At 34.1% G+C, this 25,298-nt stretch overlaps 3 protein-coding genes across 4 annotated transcripts; all 3 read left to right on the top strand.

The window, feature by feature from the left end:
- Window positions 1–106: 106 nt before the first annotated feature.
- On the top strand, window positions 107–4,291 carry LOC135831808 (uncharacterized). Of its 2 annotated transcripts, none has more exons than XM_065344590.1 (7): window positions 107–330; window positions 753–897; window positions 975–1,087; window positions 1,167–1,281; window positions 1,363–1,580; window positions 1,662–1,715; window positions 1,820–4,291. In XM_065344590.1, exons 2-7 carry the CDS (start codon window positions 775–777, stop codon window positions 3,624–3,626), a joined length of 2,430 nt encoding a protein of 809 aa, XP_065200662.1. In that variant the 5' UTR covers window positions 107–330; window positions 753–774; the 3' UTR covers window positions 3,627–4,291. The 2 variants fall into 2 exon arrangements, with proteins under 2 accessions (XP_065200662.1, XP_065200663.1); XM_065344591.1 differs by lacking the exon at window positions 107–330 and adding an exon at window positions 369–562.
- A 146-nt stretch (window positions 4,292–4,437) lies between these two features.
- Window positions 4,438–7,208, top strand: LOC135831811 (uncharacterized). The gene is made up of 6 exons (XM_065344599.1): window positions 4,438–5,498; window positions 5,574–5,752; window positions 5,853–5,957; window positions 6,036–6,089; window positions 6,234–6,372; window positions 6,899–7,208. The coding sequence occupies exons 1-6, from the start codon at window positions 5,284–5,286 to the stop codon at window positions 7,062–7,064; spliced, it is 858 nt and encodes a 285-aa protein (XP_065200671.1). The 5' UTR covers window positions 4,438–5,283; the 3' UTR covers window positions 7,065–7,208.
- Window positions 7,209–7,686: 478 nt separating this feature from the next.
- LOC135831815 (uncharacterized) lies at window positions 7,687–24,826 on the top strand. The gene is made up of 5 exons (XM_065344603.1): window positions 7,687–8,003; window positions 12,663–14,182; window positions 22,488–22,573; window positions 23,367–23,491; window positions 23,972–24,826. Exons 2-5 carry the CDS (start codon window positions 13,161–13,163, stop codon window positions 24,185–24,187), a joined length of 1,449 nt encoding a protein of 482 aa, XP_065200675.1. The 5' UTR covers window positions 7,687–8,003; window positions 12,663–13,160; the 3' UTR covers window positions 24,188–24,826.
- The last annotated feature ends 472 nt before the right edge of the window (window positions 24,827–25,298 follow it).

Consider the following 25,298-nt stretch of genomic DNA (forward strand, 5'->3'; position numbering starts at 1 on the left):
ACCAATAGGAAACGACTATGATAAGTGAAATTTTCTTACCGATCAATCACAGTAGTGAGTAGAATGCGCCTGCGAAACTAGCGAAACACCGCAACGTGAAAAATATGGAAAAGTGTTTTAGCGTTTGGCATCAACATTCAGCGCTATCTATAAGTTGATTATTATAACGCCATCGTGGGTTTCTTTTCTCTCTCAACAGCATTTTGCAAACATGAAGTGTTTTATGATTTCTACGATAAGGTAAAGAGAGAGCGTTTGTAATATTTTTCTCTTTAGAGTTTATCTTCATTAGTGATGTAAAATTGATCATTGGAAAAAGTTTGAATCCAGGTAAAGTTCATCTTCATTAATATTTTTTGAGTTTGATAAAATTATAACACTAACACTATGTTTATTTACGTGCGGTTGCATTCCGCAAGTTTCCGAATGGTTCTCAATGAAATAATAATGTTTCGGTGTTTATTTCGTATTTATTCATTGATTTCATCTTCATCCAAACACTTTTTCAAACCAGTATTTGGCTCTTGTCGCGGTTATTATATTGTCCAATTCATTTTGTAAGGTAAATTTGTGATATGTTGTTGGGGTTGTTTCATGTATAATCGCCAATCTCGCTGTTCTGTGATCTACAGTGATTTCGAAGATTGAAAAATGTATTTTCTATGATTAACTTCCAAGAACTTTAATACATATACTTACAAGATTGTTAATTACGATATTGATATTGAAATGGCGCTTTGTTTTATTTACAGTCGTTCAAAAAACGTTCTTACCATGGAGTCAATAAGCACCGATTTCGAAAATTGGGGCCCTTACTTGATGAAGCAGTTCCAACTGATGTATGAAAAAGGAGAAAAATGTGATTTAGAAATATCTTGCAACAATCAGATTTTTCTTGTGAGTTTTGTATATTATGAAAATGTATTGGTGACTGACAGCAGTAATTTCTGAGTTTCGCAATGAATGCTTTACAGGTACATCGGTTAATTATGTCTGCTTGTTCAGAATACGTTAAAGAATTAGGAGATAAACAGCATATTATACTTCCTGAAGAGGTCTCCTGTAAAGCATTAAAGATGGTGCTAGAGTAAGTTGAAATTGAATAAAATTTATTTTGAAATGGTTGTTCATGAATTCAGTTCTAAAAGTGGTCATGTTGTTTCTAGTTTTGTTTACACAGGAAAAATTATATTCAACAGAGAGGAAAAAGATGACCTCTTATTAGCGGCCAATTTGTTAAATATGAGACTGTTGTCGGAATTGATAAAAATGGAAGAATCGGTAATTGAATGAAAATATTTCAAGTTTTCAGTTTTCGTTTGTAGCTCAGATCAGATTTTGAAGGATGATATTATTTCGCAGTGTTCTTTTACATTATCAATGGACGATGAAACCGAAGAAAAAGTCAACGAGGATGCCTGTGCCATGAACGTTGAAAGTCATAATGACGTCGGAGCTAGTGTCCCGGAAACCAGAAATGCACCTCAGACTCCCAGTCAATCTAATTATAAGAAAAAACCTTCCGAAGTGAAAAACAGACCGAGAGCTAGCAGAAATTCTGTATTACCTCCCTTACATAAGTAAGATAATGATCCAACTCTGAAATTCTGCCATGAATCTATAGGCTTATTTTCTTGATGATTTTTTTTATATCACTCCAGATTTCCGTACTTGCAACAAAAATTTAGCGCATCGCGTACATATGGATTAATCACGTAAGCATACAATATATGAAACGCTTTACTTAATTATATTTTTCGAGGAAATTGTCAAAAGTACATACCTAATTATTGTTATTTGGGCACTTAAATGTTTGCAGAACACTAACGGAACCAGTACCTTCACGTTTCGAAATACCAGCATCTATGATGTCAGAGTGTTCGTACAGATTTTCGTTTGAAGATGTCTCATACGAAACCCAGCCTTTATTCAGTGAGTCAGAATCATTTAAAGCTCTCGAACAACACCATCTTCTGTTTTTGAAAAAGAATAGGGAAACTTCAAATCACAAAAGGAATTATTCAAACGCTTTGTACAGTCCATTCGATAAATATACTCCTCCATACACGGTGAATAGCGACAACGTAACGAGAAAACGTGAGAACACATCTTATTTATCTAAACCAGATCCGATTCCTCCTAAAAGAAGCGCTGTAACACCAACCAAGAAATCCGACGTTCCTAGATACCATAATAAAAATATCAAAACTAATAATGTTGCGGTCAATGTTGCTGTGGAACCGCCGCCCCTCATAGAGAATCCCAATGTATCTAGTGACGCTGCCATCGCATTGCACTTTTCCAACACCATGGCGAAGAGTAAAATTCCAGAAAAAGCGCCTGAAATTATCGAAGTTCCTTCCATCGAAAACGGCGAAAAAGTCGAGTTGATCAAATTAAATAACGCGGTGGTAACGTCGGTAGAAGAGGACTTCAAAATACGCTCGCTTTCCGAAGAACTTCCAGATGTTTCAATATCCGTAATTGGTTCGAAAAATGCGGCAGAAAAAGCCGAATTGATCGAAAATGCGAGTAATAGTATAAGTGTACTTACGGATACCACTTTTGCGTCCGATTTCGATACTCCATTAGTTTCGGAAATGAATGACACGGTAGTTTCTCAACCATCTTTTGACTTGAATGAAACCAATGATTCAGTGGGCGAATCTATTCTACCTGATTCCGGTGATTGTATTGATGATACATCTGAAAATATTCTTCCTGACGCAGCTCCTATCGTCCCTCAAAATACCGAAACGACCGAGCTGTTAACAAATTCGAATTCTCAGATAATTGTGAAAGCTAAAGGAACAGAGAATACGGCTCAGCTGAGTAAAATAGTTGAGGACTTATGTAAGAAGAATCCCTTATTCAAGAACAAAAATGTTCGCTTTAAACTTGTTCCTGTTAACGGGCCTATTCCAGAAATACTAAGAGATCAAGCCCGTATCAATAAAGCCATTCTCGTGAAGAAAACCGACGTGACACAAAAAGTCGATGCTGCAAAAGACTCCGAAGATAAATCTAAGAAACCTGATAACATCAAGCTACCTTCATTCGAAAATGTTACCGGTCCTTGGGAATGTAAAGCGTGTGGTATCTCGAAATTCGACACATATTTCGAGTTCAGGACACATTTCCACGACGTTCATGGAGAACCTAATAATCCAGTTTTTTGCGTACATTGCGGTTATAAATCATTGAAAAGAAATATGCAACTTTACCATCTGTTTACCAAACACAATGTCGAACCGCCTTCTAGTTTCAAGTTCCCGAAATGCGATAAATGCGAGTATTACGCTTTGAATGATTACTACTTGCAGAAACATTTAGCTTGCCATCCGAATGACGGAATGCAATCTGTATGTGCTTGTAAGGTTGCATTTAAAAGTAGCGAAGCTTTACAAAAGCATATAGCATCTGGCGATTGCAAAAATTCCAAGAGTTTTACATGTGATTTTTGTAGATGTATGTTCGATAGATTCGTGAATCTGAAAGCTCACGTGCGAGTTTGTAAAAAAGAACGATCTAGACCATCCGCTGCGCCAATCATCGACAACCTTCCAATGCCCGAACCAACGACAAAAACTATTTCGGAAGGCGGTAAAGATTATTTAGCATTATAGATTAACGGATATTCTCACTTTGCAGTACTTATTACGTAAGTACCTGGTATGTAACTGTTCCGCAAAGTATTACTACCATAATGTAAGCACTCGGTATGTTACTGTTCTACAAAGTATTACTACCGTAGTTTATGGTTTTGCCTTGATTTTTCAATTATTTTTACGATTAGATATTTAGGTATTACAAATTTTTCTGGCTGGCATATAATTTCATCTGAATTGCCTTTGCCTAATAAGTATGATATGTAAGATTTTGTGGATGATTGTCGTTCGATATTTCAAATGAAAGCGTTTCGATCTCTTTTTAATTCCAATAGATGAATGAACTTTAAGGAACTGAATTTTTCAATCGAAGGGACGAAATTAAATTGTACTTATTTAGTTTCTCTTGCAGCTGGTATTCATTTATAATAGTAATAATGTTGCTCATGTATAGGTAGGTCTAGGTACGAGGTAATGTACCGTGTTGGAGAATTTTTTTAATTTATTTAATTTGGTATGGAACACAGTGGGCCACAGACCCCCCCCCCTCCCATAAAACGCTTATACTTCCAAAAAATCACAAGTTCTTAGAACAAACGAATTTGCTTTACTATGCCTCACCCTTCATTCCTTCAAAAAAAAAAAAAAAAAATTCGAATTCGACTACTTCGAAAACACACCAATCGGTGTATCGTGCATCAATAAGAGTTAATTTATAATAAAACTTATAAGGATTTTGAGGGAGCCTAATCTGTGGCCCTCTGTGTGGAAGTTTGGTTTGAAGTTTTATGAGGATATCAGCTGTGTTCACTGTTTAGTACTCGTACAAATTTTAGTTAAATGCGTCGCGTGTAAGTATAGAAATCTTACATTCATTTCAAATGAGTAATTTTGGAAGTACGAGTAATATTCAAAAACTTGCAATAGCTTTATATGTAATTTATTCGTGTATTTATTTTATCGTGTAATCGTAAGATTCCCCATTCTTGTACAGACTAGACTTCCAAATCATCAAAGTTGTGAATATATTATTATTTATATTGAAGTGACGATAAAACGATTTTTTTTTCTACATTTCCTCATTTTAAATATAAAATTGTCTCGTTTTGTTTTGTGAATATTTTTTGTAGCATGTTCTATTGTTTTTATTTTTACTTTTCCCCAAAATTCTAGTCGTAAAAAATAATACGATTTTGTATACTTTTTTTCATTTTTGAACCTTTTAAGCACAATTGTAAGCGTGGTGTATATTTTTAGTTTTATTATTTACGGGTTGTTATTATTCCTTCAAGTAAACTTAAATACAGTTTTTCATGCAATGTAAAGAAAGGATTCTTTTTTAAAAATTTTGAATCAATCAGAAAATTTTACGAAAAGTGCTCAACAACAATGAACCAAATGAACAATTTATGTAATAATATAGAACAGTATTGTACATAGGTATATTTTTTTTTTTCAAACGAAAATTTTCGTCATTTGTCCACAGTTCGGAATTCAATGGTTGATTACGATTTGTGATGAAATTTTGTTTAACAATTCATAACAAAGTCACGCTGCAACTATATATATACCAATTCATAGATGTGAAATTTTTACGTGAAGATTCCCATTCCCAAGTAAATTTTTAAAAATATCTTTAGAACTTGACGTTACAAATTTGTCTTCAATTTTATCGATGATGGATTCCAACCTGCATAGAATATCAAACAATGCCATTAAAATTGTAAGCTTGAGGAGTTTTACTGATAACGAAATAAAGCAGTTATTCGACCAGTACGGTAAAATTGATAAAATTGTGTCTGAAAACAATTACAAGATGATTTATTTCAATTCGGAAGAAGCAGCAGAGCGTTGTATGAAAGATTTAGATCACATTTTGGCTGCTTTTAGGTAATTTATAACCCTAATTGATCTGTTACAAAGATTTTAAGTCTGTAGTATATTCATTTATATTTCATTATTTAGGAGTGTAGATTTTGACTTCGATTGCACTGGCGATACAGCTTGCAAAAGTGATAAAAGTGAAAATTTCAGCAAAATTAAACGACTTTTTAAGCAGCTTACTCAAACGAAACTGAATCAAATCGAATGCGAGAAGGTTTTTACTGATAATAAACCTTCAACGAATTCCGCTTCTGCAAGTGGTAGGTAAATTTCAAGGGAAATACGTCATTCAGACGCGAGTTATGTATTTTAATGTAGGTCTAGGTAGGTACAGAAAAAATATAAATTTGTTGATCGTAGGTAAATTTCTTCCTTCTTGTTCATCGCCGGTTCTTCTTAGTTCTGCTGATCCAGGTTTCAGGTTAGCATACTGTCATAATGTGATGGATTTTCATTCTAGCGAAAGTATGTATGGAAATTTTCTTTTTTTACTCATTCGTGAAATGCATTCATTTATGTTTCATGTTTGACTTTTGGTAATAGATAAAACAAAGATCAAGAAAAAAAGCTTCAATCAAAGTATAAAGAAATATATTGGTAAGTACCTACTACCTAGGTAATTGTTTTACTTATTGCACCTATTTTGATAAAATTAAACACGGAGGTTGCAAATCAAGTACCTACATATCTATTATGTAAGTATGTAATATAATTATTAATATGTACTTATAAATTTTACAGATGACACATTTCCGTCGGGTATTCAAGATTTAATGTTGACTAATTTGCCAACAAATATTAAAAAAGAGGACATATATAAACTTTGTGGACAGATTCAGCCAGCTTCGATTGAATTGAAGACGACAGCAAATATCAATGTGTAATACATAATTGATTTTAGATAATTATTTGAAATCGAATTTAATGTTCAATAGTAGGACCTTCGTAATTACAATTAGGCAGGTTGTTTTGGCTTAATAAAAGTCGGATGTTAATTCAGCGTAAATGACTGCTGTAGGTCAGGAAAACATCTCCTCCCTCTCCCAAAAGTTCAAGTTATACCCCAAATTACGATTTTTTGCACTTATTTAGAAGCAGTATTCCACGATCTCCGTCACCTCATCATGTAAACTATAAGCAAATATTTTGATTAGTTAATTAGGTGATTAATTTTCGAACGGAAGCCTGCATGTAGTATCACATCAGATATTTCTTAACAGGTTCCTGTGGTATAGTATGTATAGCTATTAAGTACGATTGAAAATTAATTTCAGCTAATTCAATCACTCAAAATAAGTAACTGCAGTTAATACCTGACTATATTTTACTGTCCATATTTTTACTTTTATTATTATTACCTACGTATTATTATTATTATTGTTTTTTTTTTTTTGTATAATTTACAGTTTATACGCGTACATTAAATTGAATTCAAAAGATGACTTTAACAAGCTGAATCACAACTTATGCAACTGTTACGTTGATGGAATGAAAATAACATCAGTTCCTATCACCAAAATGACAGAATCTCAATATTTGTCGCCAGAAATTTTCGCTGCTTTAAAAAAGTAACTATGTATTATTATTAATTTTAAATTCAAAATATATGGATATTGTAAAAGTAGAATGCGTGTAGTGTCTACCTAGTATCTACGGTACCAATGACTAGGAGTAATTAATACAGTAAAAGGCTATTGCATTTAAAATTCGCCAAAAATGTATTTCATTTCTCCTTCTCAGATTTTAGCTAGGCAAATCTTTTTACTTGCATAGGAAATAAATTGTACTGGTGTACTGCTAGGACTGCTGTACTTGAAATAGTGTGAATGTAAATATGTATCCAACTGGACAGCGCAGAGAATCATACTCATTTGCCTAATCGACGCCCAAAATTGAATTTAAAACAAAAAAATATAATTTCGATACCGAATTAAACTCATTGCAGAAGTCAAGAAAGTTTTCAATTTTGAAAGTTTCTTGAGACTATGCTGTAAAACTAAGTACCTTCACAAACAGCAATCGTTTTCAATTTAAAAACTCAGCCACCTGAATTATCGAAAATTCCAACACTTCCAACATCTATTCATTAAATTTTGTTCCCCTAGCTGCATTCTGTTCCTCCGCCGGTCCGGTAACGTGGTTGTTCGTTAAATTCGTTATAGGTCTTTCATAATCGTAGAGAAGAGGTGTAACAACTCCAAACATTCAACTACTGGTACTTCGAGTTCGTTATTTTCATTGGTACGTAGTTGCGTTCGGTGACGGTTGGTGTTGTTCGGGTGCAAGTTCGACTGTTTTTTTACCTTTAATTTTTACGATGTATTCGTAAATTTCGTGTAAATTTGCTATTATTTTATATTTTTATTGTGACCATTCGAGTATTGTTTTTAAAAATGCTTACGGTCAGTGTTTTTGCGCGATAATTCGTTTCTCTATGTAAAATTTTGTGGAGTACAGAATCACGGAACTTATTTCGTTTGAAAAAACCGGTTCATCTGATGAATGAAGAAGGTAAGATTAGTATTTTATTCTTGAAGAACTCTGGAACGTTATTCAGATTTTTTTATTTGTCATCATGGAATGTGTAGCTTCAAGGCGAAATAAATCTCGTAATACATACTTGATAAATTTACGTATGTACATTGGTGATTGGGGACGTATCAGTAAGTATAGGTGACTTTTTTCTCAAAATGGCTCTTGTATGAATGAATTACGATCTATTACAATGAGTTATGTACCTAGTACATACATACCTACCTAATGAAATACCTAAGTCTGAAGCAAAACTCGAAGTTCAAAATTACAATCGATAATTAAAAATGACAACCTTTGTAGGTACTCAATTACTAGAGCAAGGATTTATATGCAAATGCATAGCTGCGTCGACTGCACTAGTTACCGTTATATTTATATTTCTTTTACTTGGCGAAATTTTTTAGCGCTTAAATCAACATATTTTTAGGGTTAAATGCATCGTTTTAATCAATTCAATTTTAACTGCACCCATAATTTGAAAATTTTTTTTACTCAGGTTGACAATATGTAGGTACCTTTATTTTGATCTTATGCCACATGCTGTGCTTTCATAGCGCATATTTAATGTACATAAATAATCTTTTAAGCGCATATGAAATTCTAGCCCTAACAAATTACCTACCTATATCAAGTACTTATAAATACCTATTTACCTCATAAATATGGCAAAATTTTGGAATGAAATAAAATATCTATACTCGAATGACCATCGTGCTGATCACATGTGTGAGTACGAAATGTAAGTATTAGGGATGAATTTAGAATACCTAAGTATTACCTACTGCTATTCCGACTAACTAGAGGTGCTTCCGCACCTGCTTTTGTTATGGTAATTCATACAGAAAAAGGTTTTCTGTGTCGTTTCCATCGACATTCTTCCTTTCATGTCTTGCAAGCAGGTATAATACCTACCTCAAACATACCACACTTGAAAAAATTGGCACCCTTAATATCTCATCGTTGGTTTATAACCCATAACCTCGAATTGAAAAATCTGCGTAAGTAATAGAATACTTAGTCGTTAGGTATTTTATTTAAAAAATACATACAATCTCAGAGAATTTCTTCCGAGAATAAGAGCTCTTATTTTTTGAAGTCTTTGAATCAAGATGTACACATTCTTTCGAATTCTCCTTAGGGTGTACCTATTACGTGCGTGTAATGTAACCATACCTAACGACGTGCCTTTGAAGGCTCCATCTTTATAGTTTACGTCTTTGTTCAAGGTCAACGATTTTTAACGTTTCAGAGAAGTGGAATTTTAATTTGTTTGCTAGGAAAGTTCTTCCTAAAATTTAACTTAGTGTTGAAATTTATAAAATTCTAAATAGGTTTATCCTATAATTGTGATTTTTCACCGATTCGTGGTTGTCGTATAATAGGTAATATCATATCGCAATATGCAGTGCACGCACTGATGTAGGTACCTAAGGTTGTACATAATAATGTATGTTCCGCAATTATTTTAAAGAACTTAGGTACCTACTTACAAACATATCGATGTTATACGGTAGCTTCTTTTGAAAATGCATTCTTGAAATTCTTTTCAATACTCGGGTCAAAACCACTAAATAACGGTAGAAGAACAAGATTTCGTTGATTAATGAAATGCTCGATGCGGAAACTAATCGTAATCTTTTTTACGATTAGCATATATGATCATCTGATGCGTATTTTTTTTTTTTTTTTAACTGAATGTTGGTAATTTGCCCTAGAATTGGTTATTATAGAAATACATAGGTGCGTGGTTAACGTTGACGAAAATGTCATGAGAAATTTTGTCAGAATACTTAAATTTCAATTTTAGTCCTGTTTTTTGTGATAGATAGGTATCCTACGAAGTACGAACTGTTATTCGACATTCGTTATTCCACCCAGCGTTACATTTCAGTTAAGATAAAAAACAAAATTGATACTCTCTAGGTCAATGTTTCCGGTTTTAAACTGGTTTTTTCTCATGAAATAATAAGTAAATGTATTCTTTTTATCAACTTTAAACATTTTAGCACAATTGTACAATTAAATTTACGTTCTTTTTGAAAAGAAATTTACTCGTTGTTAGATATGTTGTATACTTACAAGTAAGATGAAAATTGAATTCAAGACCACTTTAATTCCTCTACTAAGAACTTGAAAATGGTGGATCGCGAAATTTACTATTGCTTTTAACTTTATACCATTTTTCCAGCACTTAAAAATTCATTTAACAAATAAACTAACGCTGGATTCATGTTCAGCAGGTTAAAAATACTCCGATATGTACACTTCATACTATCATTTCGACCAAACTCTCTATAACTTTTTTTTACTTGAATTTTTTCTAGCATCTAAGTATAGCTACTTACTAAAATCGAAATAAATTTTGAAAAATTGATCAAAATGGCCGCGAAAGAGGTGTTTATTCGAGCCAGCGGAGAGTTGGTTTTTTGTAAAAGGAATTTTCAGAGGTGGTAAAGTCGTTAAGGGGGTGCTCTACCTTTTGTTTGTTTACTTTTTAGCATACCCGCAGGCAGAGATTAGATATTTTTCAAACGCATTTTTTTATTAGTTGGAGAGAATGAAAGTGAATAATTATGAGTGAAAACGTTATTACTGTATTGAAACGATATAATAAAACTTTGAAACAAGCTAAACGATTAAAATATAATGAATTCAGACGATTCTCTATATTCGAGCATTCATTGTCAGTCATCAGACACTTGACACATGATTATTCTGAAACTACTGAACAGAATTTGATGAAATTTGAATATGTTGTGCAGAAACGAATTCCCGACAACTTGACGTTGCCCTTTTTTTGATTAATTTTGTTAAATCAAAGTTATAGCCATTTGAAATTTTCAAATGGCAATATCTCCAAAAATACAAAGAAATTTGAAAAAAGGGCAACGTCAACCTCTCTGGACCATTTTTATGCACTATATATCCAAATTTCATCAAATTCTCTTCAGTAGTTTCAGAATAATCATGTGTCAAGTGTCTGATGACTGACAATGAATGCTCGAATATAGAGAATCGTCTGAATTCATTATATTTTAATCGTTTAGCTTGTTTCAAAGTTTTATTATATCGTTTCAATACAGTAATAACGTTTTCACTCATAATTATTCACTTTCATTCTCTCCAACTAATAAAAAAATGCGTTTGAAAAATGTCTAATCTCTGCCCGCGGGTATGCTTAAAAGTAAACAAACAAAAGGTAGAGCACCCTCTTAAAAGTTGATAAGAAATCGTAATTTTCGTGATTCGCCAATCTTTAAATTTTGAATTCAATGGGCCAAGTATATTTAGAAATTCAAATCGTAACTTTTTTGGACGGGCGAGGTACTTACTGCACGGGGTCGGTCGTACTATCCAAAAAAGGCGAATCCCCTTTTTTTCTATGTAAAATGATCCTATTTTGAAGGTTCCTAGTAGGTACTCAAATTAAACTTTTTTGCGAATTCTTGTCCAAATCCAACTCCTCCTATAGATACTTACCTACATTATATTGTTTAAATTTAAAATTGAAAGTTTCCATTTTTACATTCAGTCGACAAATTCATGATTTTGGAGTTGATACTTTAACACAGCAGAAGATGAGTTTTTTGCACTAAGTGGTTGTTTGTACGAAATCAGCGTCACGCTAGTCCTCATCTAAAACAAGTGGACTTTGTGGTGTTAGGTAATAGGTACCTTTTTTGTAGTTTACCAAGGGTTCGGTATGAACGGTTGAATACCCGTCAGTTGACAACCACAATGGCCATTAAAGCTCAAAGGCTCTGTGACTTTGATTTACTTAAAATTCATAAACGTCGAACTGCATCTGGTTCGTGATTTTTTTCCTTCGATTTAAACTACGCGCATACAAACAAACGGCTTGAAATGTTCAATTTTGCACGAATAAGATATTCTGAGGTAGGTATAGTAGTATTAGATATACCTAGATCGTACCTTATGCGCGAGTGGCCGGTCAACCAAACAATGTTGTCGCAGTCGGTTTTTTTGTGGATTATTCTGAGAAATGCCAAACCCATGCAGGGCAGGTACAAGCGCTGAAAAATGTTTTTTTTTTTACTGTATGTTTCGTTTGAAGTAGGATGCTGTATGTTAGTAAGTTACTTATCTACTATAAAAGATGACAGGGAAAAGAGGCGCCATCATGCTTGTATTTTTGTTTCACTGACAACACTATTTTTAGTCGATTGTCTGATTCGAGTATACCTATGGTTAATGTGTGTTTTTTTTTCACTACATGAGGTTACCTTTATTTGTATTTGCATTGTCTCATACATTATCACATATTTTTGGTAAGCCTACAACACGCTTTTAAAATACCGGGAACTTTTTTAATTTGTGGGTAATGGCATGCACTAATAGGTACCTATCTTCTCTATTTACGCCAGCATATATGTATGTACCTACCTAAGTTTGCGTTTAATCTTGAAATTATTAGGAATTATAAGAAACTTGGAAGGGAAATATAAAGCTTTCCGTAGAAAGAAAACGCGTAGGTACCTGGTAGATCTAGATACATGTCTCAAGGATAGGTTCCTATATATATGTAGTGTGATGAAAATTATGCTAACAAAATTACTCGCTTATTTTAACCGTGTAATTTGAAACTAATAGATTAGTTTTTGTTTGTTTGTACAGGTGAATACGGCGAAATACATATAAACGAACTTTCCATTACGTCATGGTTGACTTATGTTGTTCGTTCATCGAAGAAGAATGTTTTTCTACGAATTACGAATACCCGCCAAGACACCATCAAACACTCATCAATGAATTCCCGACAGCAGGGTTCGAATTCGTATCGTCTTCATCGTTTATAAAGACGCGGAAAATCTCGGAGATTATCGCGCCACGTTTCTGGTCGAAAGAAAATATTCATAAACGCGACATCGTACGAGTAGTAAGCGATTGTGCAGTGATCGGTGTCGATAATTATGGAAGTGTTATGTTGTAATAGTTTAAGCCCGGGTCCGAAGAAATTCACGTTTCGCGAACATTTAAGCCTAAAATCGATCGAAGGTCAACGGCACTCGAAGTGGCTGCTCGTTTTTTGTAAATAATCGAATCGTTGAATTTTATTTAGATTTTTTTCTCGTTGAAAATGTTGGAAATGTTGTGTCGGGTGTTAATATCAATATGCTGAAACATATATTGAATAGTAATGCTTCAGTCACTAACACGGAACGGAGCACCGTCAAACAAAATGGCAGACCAAATGGGCAAATGCCTCAGCAACAGCAGGCTCATCAAGACGCCGTTAATGCTGAATTACAAAGTCGTCTTCGTACCGTCGCCGAGCCAGAATACCAAAATACCAGGGTGCATTCGCCCATTTCGGACTTTTACCGAAATACGCCAGCGACCAGTAAAACTACCCGTTCGTTAGATAATGTAGGCGAAGCAGAACCACAGCCTGCCTTCGTTAACAAACCTCGATCCGAATTGGTGCATTGGAGTAGGCCTCGATCCGGCGGTATGTCCGGTCCTGGCGAACCTTTGCACGCCAATCAGAGGACACATAGCAGCAGAGGATCCGTACTGAACCATTCTTACGCCGGTACCATTAATTCGCATTCGTTTACGCTAAATCAACAACACCATCATCATCAACAGCAGAAGCTGAACCAAACGGACATTTTGAATTTGTCTTCGGCTGCGGTGTCTCCTACGTTCACTCCTATTGCCAACGGCACCGCGCCGAAAATAATCGCCAATGGTGGCCTTCATATCGCCAAGAATTCACCAATCACGCCGATTTCTCCAGCGGATGGTAATAATTTGGCGAAAACCGACAGTTATCCGGATATAGATAGGGACAGCAATAATAATAACAATGCGCCCGGCAACGACATTTTTAGCAATGGAGTCAAAGAAATGCTCACTTCTTTGGGATTATTGTGCTTGATATCGTTATTATTAGCATTATTATCGTTGATTTTTCTGCTGAAAATATCTCCGGTGACGGCGGCCGACGTCAAAGATTTACTACGTGCTGATCAATTTACCATCATGTCTCCGGACGAATACGTTACCGTGTACGAAGTTACGCTGGCATTATGCGCGCTTTCGTTGAGTTTGAATCTCTGCTGTTTGTTGGTCTGCTCCGTACAGTTCCTATTCGCGGTGAAATTGGCTCAATCTTCTGTCAATGGAGACAGGCAAGTGATACCACAATGATACCTTATATTATACCTAGCCAAGTTTTGCTACCTACCTATATATTTATGATAACATCAATCGTGTTTCCCTTCATCGTCGTATTATTATTATGTAGGTATTACGAAATTAGCCAACTTATTCATAGGTAGCTCGTGTACTCGTGCCATGACGCTGCGACGCTGCGACGCTGACGTTTGCTCTCGAAATTGGTTTTTCTTCTTGTTACGGTTTAATCTGTTGATGAATTTCCGCGTAAAGAGAAATTCCCGCCAATATTAGGTTAATAGAATGAATCGTCAAATATTAAATAACTTCCATGATAGTGCATTTAATATGCCCAGCTATAGGTATACTATACCTATCTACCTATATAATCTACTATTGAAAATAAGATCATTTTCATAACTTGCTGTGTGTGTGTACTGTGTACCCAATATACCTATACCTACCTATTCGCATATGAACACGCTTTCTAACTTAATTTGTCAAGTAACTAAATAGGAATCACCTCTACACATGATTTTAAACCCAATTCATTTCACTATCAATACGCCATAAAAACTGTAGACGTACTGACGTGAGAACGAAAAACAATTACTTACTTGTTACCAGGAAATGATCAAGTAGAATTAATATGAAATAGGTGAAAATAATAAGTAGGTATAGGTATGTCATTTGCGTGAGAAAAAAACAGGAAAATTCTGCTGATAATCGATAATTTTTTTTTGCATTGTAAGATTAATGGGTGGGTAAATGAGTAGAGGCGCATCATACTCGTATTTCCAGACGAGCAGAACCGAATGCACTGATTGACACAAGTGAAGAAATAATTTCAATTTTTCTACACAATAAGTATTGTAGGAATCGTATACTCGTACTATAGCTACCTAGTACCTATGAATGATGTGCATACTTACGGTTGATAAATCTTTTGTATTGGTTCAATGATGTCTTAATTGTGGAATAATGGGACATTTTGGTTGAAAAATCTTTATAAACACGAACGGTTTAGGATATTTCTCTCTCTTGTTCGAAAATGATTAACGTCGAAGTGCAATTTGATTGGGTGAATGTTTCGACTCCCTGCCCCTCAGTATCATCCGACTTTTTATAGTATCGATTAAATAATATATCATCTTGGTAGGTGCATGGTAGACACTTCCACCGTTCGTTCATTTTTTAAGCAGAGAATTTACACGAAAGGTCAATGCTGGTTTTGAAGCGAAAGATAAGTTTTCGATAGCATTAAAATATTTTTGGAACAGTAGGCCTTACAGTAGATAATTTGTTCCTTGAATGAGCAAAAATAAAGGAGTACCTACTTATTATTATCATTTTAACAATAAGATGCACGTCTCATTAATTCGTTACGGTAATCATTTTGCGATAATTGTACGAAAAACGAGCCGAATTTTAGGTTGTCGAAGCATTTGGATTTTATGATAGTCGATGAGGCTTAACTGTGTGATATTTGGATGAATCGAAACGCATTTAGGTACAACTTTACTCCGGTGTGCATAAAATTATTGATGGGCTTGATCCATTATCGATTTTTCCTTGTTGATTTCGCAGGTAGATAGATGGGGTACTCGATTCGTGGTTCGCGCATTATTGGAAATTGAATTCGATCATTACCTAGATGGTCTTTTCGGCAGCGATCGATGGCGCAATAAAAAACCTGGATTTTTTTTCAAACGGTCGAAACGCTAAAGAATAATTTAACGGCCATAACGCGTAATAGCGATAGCATATCTAATAAATTCAATGTTAGCAAAAATTGTAGCACTTACTTTTTATTTAATATTGAGCGATTATACCATTGTATGTAGGAATGTAGGTATAAAAGAGTTCCAACAGGTCTGATTTTAATAGCTCGTTTCATAATTATTACAGCCTGTTTTAATTTTTCAGTTCACGGAATACATATATCACGAATAGGTATTTGCAAGATGGAAAATATCGCCTGTGTTGGTGTGGTTTTTTTTTGTCTATCAGTATTGTTTTCTTTGCAAGGCGAGGTGTGTTTGGTGCTCTTATGTCCATGCCTTAAAAAGCATGTGCTTCGTTAACCATCGTAATTAATTATATACCTACCTACGTAGCGCGTTTACATTGTAATTTACCGCTATGTGCATCAGATGTTACGAGTGAATTAAGTATAGGTATCTAATCTACCCAACAATAAAGATGGCATTCATATTGTAAAGTTGTAAAGTTAACACGTTCAATTTGACTATTAGATACCTACATTAGAAAACGTGTTTTCCCTCTGATTTGTTTGCAGATTCAAAAATAAATCAGCAGAATGAAACCGATATTATCATGGGTAAAATAACGAATATTCTTGCTCAAAAATTCAAATTTTTGGTTTACGAAATGTCATATTTTTAAAAACTTTGAAAAAATTAACAATTACTCACAGACGTTTGGAAGCATGTCGATCGTATACCTTTAATACAGGTAAGTATAGGTAGGTTAGGTACTTACTTGGGTACTTACTTACTTAACCAAGTCTGCCTTGTAAAAACGTTTGGGAAAAAAGTCAATAAACTTTCAAAAATTTGGAAAAAATTGGTCAATTTTTCAAAATGATCCAGCAAGTATGTTGGATTTTATGACATTTTGTCTGCCTTTTGAATATGTACTTGGAAAAAATTGCGATCGATTCTCAACATTTCGATTTCTATACCTAATTAAACCCCAAGCAAAAAACATCCATGATTCAAAACTTTCTTTTCAAATAAGACTTTGACACAGTTTTACATTAATTTTCCTCCACTCCCTGGCTACTTTTCTGATAACCTACCTAGGTATTAAAAAAACAAGAGTTGTAGATTGCAGTTAAATATGAATTTTCAATAAAGATCCTCACTGCATCGTTTATGATTTGAAATTTTTTCCTTTTATAACACCCGCCCCTCACCTAATCCCTCTATCTTCTCTCTTCTTACCGTGAATATAGACTCCCGAGCTCGAAAACATGCCCACATTGAAAATAGAATTCTTGAAAATTAAATTTTTAGACGTTCAATGTTCATTATGCATTTAAAATAATATTTCACGTGAGCATAATATGTACTCGTAGGTAGATATACCTAATTATTATAAAGTAAGACCTTATATATCGGAACTGAATTTTAAAAGTCAATTTTTAATGGGGTCTTCCTAATTGACATCGTAAAACGTAACGTGATGAGTGAAAAATCGAATTTACGACCTCTTTTAATACAATTTGAAGCATACAGGAGGATACACCCATACACCTACAACAACCTGTATAAAACCACGTGACAATATTGATACAATGAGTTACCTACCTAGTGTAAACAAAGCTACACGAAGCGTTGTAAAGAAAAAAGAAGTGAATTTGATTAAAGCATGCAATAAAAGTCGATTAGGTACGAGAAGAAAAAAAAAGTATTTCAAATAATATATCGATTTCTTGCTCAATTCATATCGATTTCAACATTATCAGGTAGGTACCGTAACCAAAACGAGAACACTTTATATTGTAGTTATAATGCACATTTGTGTATTTCATCGGCTGGAAAAATGCTTACACGTGATAAAATGAAAATAAGTGCTCGCTACTTTACTACTTAGACCTTCTAAATCGCGTTTTTACGAAAAATTTGTAATCACTGTAGGTAATCAGGAAACGTGCTCAGAACTGAACACGTTTCCTAAACACAATTTTGACTTTTTTTGGAAATGGTTTTTTGAGAATTTGGCGCCCAAGAGTGACGCCAGATAGAATTTTTGTAAGAACCAAAATGTAAGGACCAGGGAGTAACTTTTACTCCACGAGTTCTCTTCCACATATGAAACAATATTTAAGACGGTAGAGGAGTTTTCAATGTTGGAAGTGCGCTCTCGGGAAAGGGGAAGGGGTATGGATTGGAATACGAGCTGAATGTACTTGTTTCAATATGAAAATTAATAATCAGTCATGAAATCGCGTGCTTAAAATAGCAAAAAAACACTGATCTGCGACTTTTCAAGCGCCTGTTGGGCGGGTTAGCGGGGATCATATCAAAAAACAATTACACCATCCAATTCTTCATTTCAAATCACACCTTTTAAGTGCTACCCGTTTTCGAAAAAAACGGAAGCCTGGTGCTTTTAAATTCAAAAAACAGTGTTTTCCCCAAAATGATCCTACTTTGGGGGGGAGGGCAGTTCCACCAGAGAGGCACGTGGTGGGCTAAACATTTTTTGGGGTCATTTCAACTCAAAATCGCCAACATACTTCAATATTATAGTGAAATCTAAGCCCATGCATTTTTTCCGATCCCATCCTACTCCTCAATTTGTTGACGTGGTGTCTTGACTCTAAGGGTAGGTAGACGCCTACTTGAGAAACACTCCGCATGTACAGTACTACTCACGACCTACTCCAAGTTGTTTGAGAATCGTTGAGATTGCAATTTGAAATTTGTATCATTTTTAAATTTATCAATTTTGTCAGTGGTCGTTAGGGATTAAATAGCCGGGTAACTTATTTATACTTTATAGTCCGGCATATGACAATAGGAGTAATTGCACCCCCCCCCCCCCCCCGCCGATCCTCCGGGACAACATTTTTCTTAAAGGGTACATCCTAAGGAACATTTTAATGCAAAGTTGCCAAAAAAAAAGTTGGCCTTACTTACAAAATGGCGGCCATTTTGATTGACAGGTCAGCCGAAATCGCAGATTTTGCGTTTTAACATAGGACTTGCACAAACTTTTTCAAACTTAACAAAGGTAGATCGAAAGATCATGCAAAAATTTATCACCTGTCCAAATTTCAAGTGCTAAAGTGCGTTTTTCGATTTTTGGTGAATTTTTGAAAATCGAATTTAGGCCAAAAATGAGGGAAAAAATCAAAATTTTACCAAATTGACCAAGAAAGCTGAAATTTGGGATATACCCTATTTTCGACATGCCAAATCGATTGGAAACGGTTTCAACCCGTTTTGAGCAGTTCTGGAGCCTCCAGCAGATTTTTGAAACTCGAAATTCCCACAAAATTCCATTAAATTGGAGTTGTAAAGCTAAAATTTATTCTAAAAACTAATTTCAATACGCTACGAAGTACTGCAGGTGAATTTCAAGTCGTTTTGGAGGCACCAGCGACTTTTTGAAAATTCCTGAAGCCTCCAGCAGATTTTTGAAACTTTAAATTTTCACAAAATTTCATCAAATAGAGATGGAAAGCTGACATTTACTCTACACTCCAATTTTAACACCCTCTGAAAACGACTTCTGGTGGATTTCAAGTCATTTTAGAGCCTTCAACGACTTTTTTGAAAATTACTGGAGCCTCTAGCAGATTTTTGGAACTTTAAATTTTTACAAAATTTCATCAAATGAAATTTTTACAAAATTTCATCAAATGGAGATGGAAAGCTGAAATTTACTCAATACTTCAATTTTAACACCCTCTGAAGACGATTTCAGGTGGGTTCAAGTCATTTTAGGGCCTCCAGCGACTTTTTTGAAAATTACTGGAGCCTCCAGTAGATTTTTGAAACTTGAAATTTCCCCAACATTAATTTATCAAATGGAGTTTGCAAGCTGAAATTTACTTCGCAGACTACATGGTGGTTTCAAATGGTTTTGAAGCTTCCAGCTACTTTTAGGAAATTTCAATTTTCCAAAAAAACGTCATACAACCTTTCAAAAAGTTGCTGTAGGCTCCAAAATGATTTGAAATTCACCAGCAGTCAACTTCGTAGCGTATTGAAATTAGTGTGCATGAATGAATTTCGACTCTCCATCTTGGTTTGATAACATGAAATTAAACTTTTAGCAAATACTGAATCTTGTCAACGAATGTTCGCTGATTTCAATGTGTTTTTCAGTTTTTCTCTAGCTTCATTAGGTCAAAAGAAATTTCAGGATATGTCCTTAGGTTGGTAAAAATATAGGGCCGGTACCCCTATATTGAATCCGACTCGGAGGACCACCTAAACTAGTTCATATGATGGACATCTTTTTCTTTTTCAACTGGAAAATTTCAGGGAAATTTCAAGTTTCAAAAATCTACTGGAGGCTCCAGTAATTTTCAAAAAAGTCGTTGAAGGCTCTAAAATGACTTGAAATCCACCAGAAGTCGTTTTCAGAGGGTGTTAAAATTGGAGTGTAGAGTAAATGTCAGCTTTCCATCTCTATTTGATGAAATTTTGTGAAAATTTAAAGTTTCAAAAATCTGCTGGAGGCTTCAGGAATTTTCAAAAAAGTCGCTGGAGGCTCCAAAACGACTGGAAATTTACCTGTAGTACTTCGTAGCGTATTGAAATTAGTTTTTAGAATAAATTGTAGCTTTACAACTCCAATTTAATGGAATTTTGTGGGAATTTCGAGTTTCAAAAGTCTGCTGGAGGCTCCAGAACTGCTCAAAACGGGTTGAAACCGTTTCCAATCGATTTGGCATGTCGAAAATAGGGTATATCCCAAATTTCAGCTTTCTTGGTCAATTTGGTAAAATTTTGATTTTTTTCCCTCATTTTTGGCCTAAATTCGATTTTCAAAAATTCACCAAAAATCGAAAAACGCACTTTAGCACTTGAAATTTTGACAGGCGATACATTTTTGCATGATCTTTCGATCTACCTTTGTAAAGTTTGAAAAATTTCATGCAAGTCCTATGTTGAAACGCAAAATCTGCGATTTCGGCTGACCTGTCAATCAAAATGGCCGCCATTTTGTAAGTAAGGCCAACTTTTTTTTTGGCAACTTTGCATTAAAATGTTCCTTAGGATGTACCCTTTAAGAAAAATGTTGTCCCGGAGGATCGGCGGGGCGGGGGTGCAATTACTCCTATTGTCATATGCCGGACTATTACGTAGATGAGTCGGTAGGTTGGTGAGTGGGTATTTGAAAAATTGGCAACTATCAAAATTGGAGTCGAGTACACGTCCTCGTAAGCTCATCTTTCACTTCATCGTGAATGAAAAATTGATGAAAAGGTGTCTTCTAAGGTGTATGTACCCGACTCACTGAAAAGATCGTTTAGTGCACTTACTTAAGTAGATGATCTTTTTAATTTTGGTTCATTCTTTCTTTGTGGGAATGTGAAATGGAAAAAAATAAGAGTGGAATTGGCGGGAATTTTGGCAACGTCGAGTCTTCGATTCACGGCGGCCTGACATCCAGAAAAATAACTAACATGTAAGAAGCATCTCGTATAGTTGAACCGTTGAAGGAACGACCTTGCTGGTACAGCTACAGGGTCAGGTTGTACAATCGTACGTATGTATACATTTACCTGTTATGGGAGTGCGCTTAAACATAATGCAGAAGAGTATTGGCCATTGGCATAGTATGCGATGATGTATACCTCGCGTTCTTTTAATGTTTTAATCCGCATACCGATAGGCTTTCGTCGAGGTACCTATAGAAGATGATGGGTTTTCCTCTATTCTCCGCAGGAATGAATTTTATGTAGGTACTTTACCTCGTTCCTCTCGCGTTACGAGATGCATAGGATCTGCTGTGACAATGACACGGGAGTGTAAAAATTTCAATATGCGTGGAATTTCTTTCAAGTTTCATTATTTATTAGATAGGTATTCCTAAATGGATTGCACCATGGCTCATGTGTTACACGATTGTATTCTACATATATGTACCAACTTTTTTTCAAACCGCAATGGATTTGTTTGCAATAGGTGCCTATTTAAGATGAAAATTTTTATTTGATTTTACACATCCGACCATTAGTAAAAATTTGAAATGTTTCGAGGAGATACAGCGGAAGTCCAAAATTCTTTACGCTGTGTACCTTACTAATCTTTAAATTATTTTCTGAAAAATGGTCATGAATTTTGAAAAAAAATTTACAATAGATACCTAGTACCTACAGCTACCTACGACTTGAAAATAATTTTTTTCTGCTGAAGGTACTGAACGAAGCGAGAAACAATAGAAGCTATCATCTCATCACGTCAGCTCTGTGTATGCACTAGGTACCTATTTTTCATCTCAAGTTGCGCAATTTTTCAATGAACTTTGCTCAAATTTGACTCATCCTGCTCTTGAAAATTGGGACCGTTTCTTAATAGTAACTTCAATTTGTGTGTATTTAATTAAATACATAGATACTTAGATAGGTACTAAGTCGAATAATTTCAAAATTTTCAAAATTTGAGCGAATTTCATTCAGCGCATTCTGACAACGCTGCATCACATGGCACAGTTAAGAAAAATTTAAACGATGAAAATTTCTAATTTTTAATTTTTTGAGTTGTACATCAAATGGTAGCAATCAATTTTGTGGAGTTTCATTTCATTTAATTTTGTTTTCTTTTTTTTTTACAGAACTAACAAATATCTCCAACGGTCTGCACTAACCAGGATTTGCGCAATTGCTGGATTTTTTATTTCTATTCCCGTATTTTTAACTGGTAAGTTGGATGAAAAATTATGATTATAGGTATTCTATTATTTTCCTTTTTTTCGCCTTCAAATTAACAAACAAAAATGTTTAATTTAACGAAAATGCATACAATGCTATTTAGATGTATGTATTTTGCATGTATGTACATTTAATTTTACCTACTTAAAACGTATGTACTACATACGTATAAATTATGAATAGGTATAATGGGTCATTTTGTTACTTTTGAAGAATTTCAAGAATCTTACTTACACAGTTGTAAAAAATATACTTATTTAATTTAATTACCTTAGACCTAAAATCGACGTTTCAATAATCCGTTTTAAAAAAATTTCCCAAAACTTGAAAATACTCGTAGGTATGTTAAGAATTTTTTTTCCAACCGATTTACTAATTTTGACAACGCAGTTATAACGTTATTTCCTCGAATAATAATATTCATCGAACCATTATATCGAAAACAACGTTGATGAGGTTTTATAAAAATGAAAATAAAAACACAAAAAAAACTTTTAGATAGGTATTAATTTTTTCACTGTGATCTTAAATTCTTAATACGCATTATGATTCGATAAGAAATACATCATTGCCTTGATTTAAAACTGATCGCAAAATATATTATTTTTACTTTTTTTTCGCCATTCGTCGTTTACTCGGAATCAGTGTGCATGGTCGTTAAATTGCGTAATTTGAATTTTATAATAAGCATATAACGGGTCAGAGAACGATTCATGACCATGTACCATGAAACAATCTAAGAAACAGAACTGTTTCACTAATTATTATTTTTTTTTCTTTAGGTGTAATTTTGTATACTTTTATACAATTCCATTCGACTCCTGCAATCATTACCAGCGTTTTAATTGGATCTGGAATTATATTTTGTGGTTGCGCAATGGTACATAATGTCCTAGTTTGGCAAAGGGTGAGTCCTACCTATTACCTATTTGTACGTTGTATGTACATACATATTACATACCTACACCTAGGTACCTATATTGTGAGTTTTTATAACGAATTATTTCTCTGATTGTTCGATTTTCAATTTCATAATAAGTGGGTACGTACCAAGGGGGAAAAGGATTTAGGAGAGTTAATATGAGGAAACATTACATAATGAAATGGCTTTTGTAGGATTTCATTGTGACGCCTTTGTTTCCCCTATTAAAATCATGTCTACGAGAAAAACTAATCGTATGTTTAATGCTCGCTGTGAGGTGATTGAACCTACACGGTTATAATTATGGCACATATTTTATTCGATAAATCAATGATTCATAAATTAATTTATATAAAATCAAATTTGTAGACTCGGTTGGTCGACTTTTGAAATTATTTTTACTTATTTCCTTTTGAAGTTTACAAAGTTGTGCGATTAAATTTTTAAACTCATTTTTTCCTGTAGGAAAAAACAAATGCCGTTAAAGCATTAGTAAGAAGACAGAGGTTACATCAGCAACTTGAATCGAGCAAACGATTGAATAGCAGTAAACTCGATGCCGTTGGAACCCGAAATACCAGTGCCACTGCTTTGAGTACATTGTCAACTTTACCACCGCATGTCGGCGTAGACATGAGTAGCGTTACTTCGACTCCGCACGAACTTTCAACTTTAGTTTAATATTTCAAGGTAAACAATCTCATCCACATCCAGGAATTTTCTACCAAAGTTTTTGTATAGCCTTAATTAATGGATGACATTTACCTTTGCCGCTAAAATGACATTAAAAAAATATTGGGTACAAAACGAATGTTAACAAATGAAGTAGGCATGCTAAAATCATTCTATGAAATACGAAAGTTGAATTTTTATCTTTTTATAGAAAAAATTTCATCACCTGTCCTTTGATTGGATGTGTATGGAATTGAGGCGGTCGATCTGCCGATTGAGTAGCATTTTTTATTGTATCAATTTTACGAGTTTTGACTGTGTTACTTTATATTTAACGTTTTATGTACAGCTGTAAATTTTCAAAAGAAACATATGTACTTATTCTAAGAAATTTTATACTCTTGATTATTTTATAAGGTGTTATGTTAATATGATTGGACTGTGATTTTTTTCGAATTCTTGCCTTCAGCAGTATTAGATACCTATACTTTTATTTATTTATTTCCTTTTGATTCGTGTGCTTATATAATGAGATATTTTATATAAATCCTTATTTATTTTTTAGTATCCGCGTAATTTTTTATTTACCTCTATATACATATGCTTTTTCGCATCACAATTTTCAAATAAAAATAATGGAAATCTTGATACTTATTGAGTTTATTTGGGAAAAACATCAGGTAGGTACGATAATGTAATGAAAAGGAAGACAATTAAATATTAAAGTTTATTATTTATGCAAACTAAGATCCATTTTTCTGCTGGAATAAAAAAACAAATAAAGACAAGAATGCATAATATTGTGTCGTTTGACAATATATCATGATAAAATAATTAAAATTTTTTAGTATAAAAGAAGCGTTTTAAATCAACAAGATAATAATATGCTTCGGTACGAAGTATGGAATTCTTATAATTACATTATGTAATAGGTACATAGATGTTTTTCATTTATGCAGATTTGCGAATCAATATGCGTTCGTCCACAGCCAAAAAAATCATTAAATATATATATAGTTTTCCATTCAATAGGTATGTTTCAAAAATAGTTCAGTCTCACAAATTCGTTTCGAGTTTAACGTGAATGATGGTTGAAATCGAACAACACTCGATGCTACAT

Source organism: Planococcus citri, chromosome 1, assembly GCF_950023065.1.
Source record: "Planococcus citri chromosome 1, ihPlaCitr1.1, whole genome shotgun sequence".
Lineage (NCBI taxonomy): Eukaryota > Metazoa > Arthropoda > Insecta > Hemiptera > Pseudococcidae > Planococcus > Planococcus citri.

Coding starts and splice junctions, on each gene's coding strand:
- LOC135831815 (XM_065344603.1), top strand. CDS start 13,161: ATGCTGAAACATATATTGAATAGTAATGCTTCAGTCACTAACACGGAA. Junction 14,183..22,487: donor TCTTCTGTCAATGGAGACAG/GCAAGTGATACC, acceptor TTTTTTTTACAG/AACTAACAAATATCTCCAAC. Junction 22,574..23,366: donor TATTCCCGTATTTTTAACTG/GTAAGTTGGATG, acceptor TTTTTTCTTTAG/GTGTAATTTTGTATACTTTT.
- LOC135831808 (XM_065344590.1), top strand. CDS start 775: ATGGAGTCAATAAGCACCGATTTCGAAAATTGGGGCCCTTACTTGATG. Junction 898..974: donor GCAACAATCAGATTTTTCTT/GTGAGTTTTGTA, acceptor AATGCTTTACAG/GTACATCGGTTAATTATGTC. Junction 1,088..1,166: donor GCATTAAAGATGGTGCTAGA/GTAAGTTGAAAT, acceptor TGTTGTTTCTAG/TTTTGTTTACACAGGAAAAA.
- LOC135831811 (XM_065344599.1), top strand. CDS start 5,284: ATGATGGATTCCAACCTGCATAGAATATCAAACAATGCCATTAAAATT. Junction 5,499..5,573: donor CACATTTTGGCTGCTTTTAG/GTAATTTATAAC, acceptor TTCATTATTTAG/GAGTGTAGATTTTGACTTCG. Junction 5,958..6,035: donor GGATTTTCATTCTAGCGAAA/GTATGTATGGAA, acceptor TTTTGGTAATAG/ATAAAACAAAGATCAAGAAA.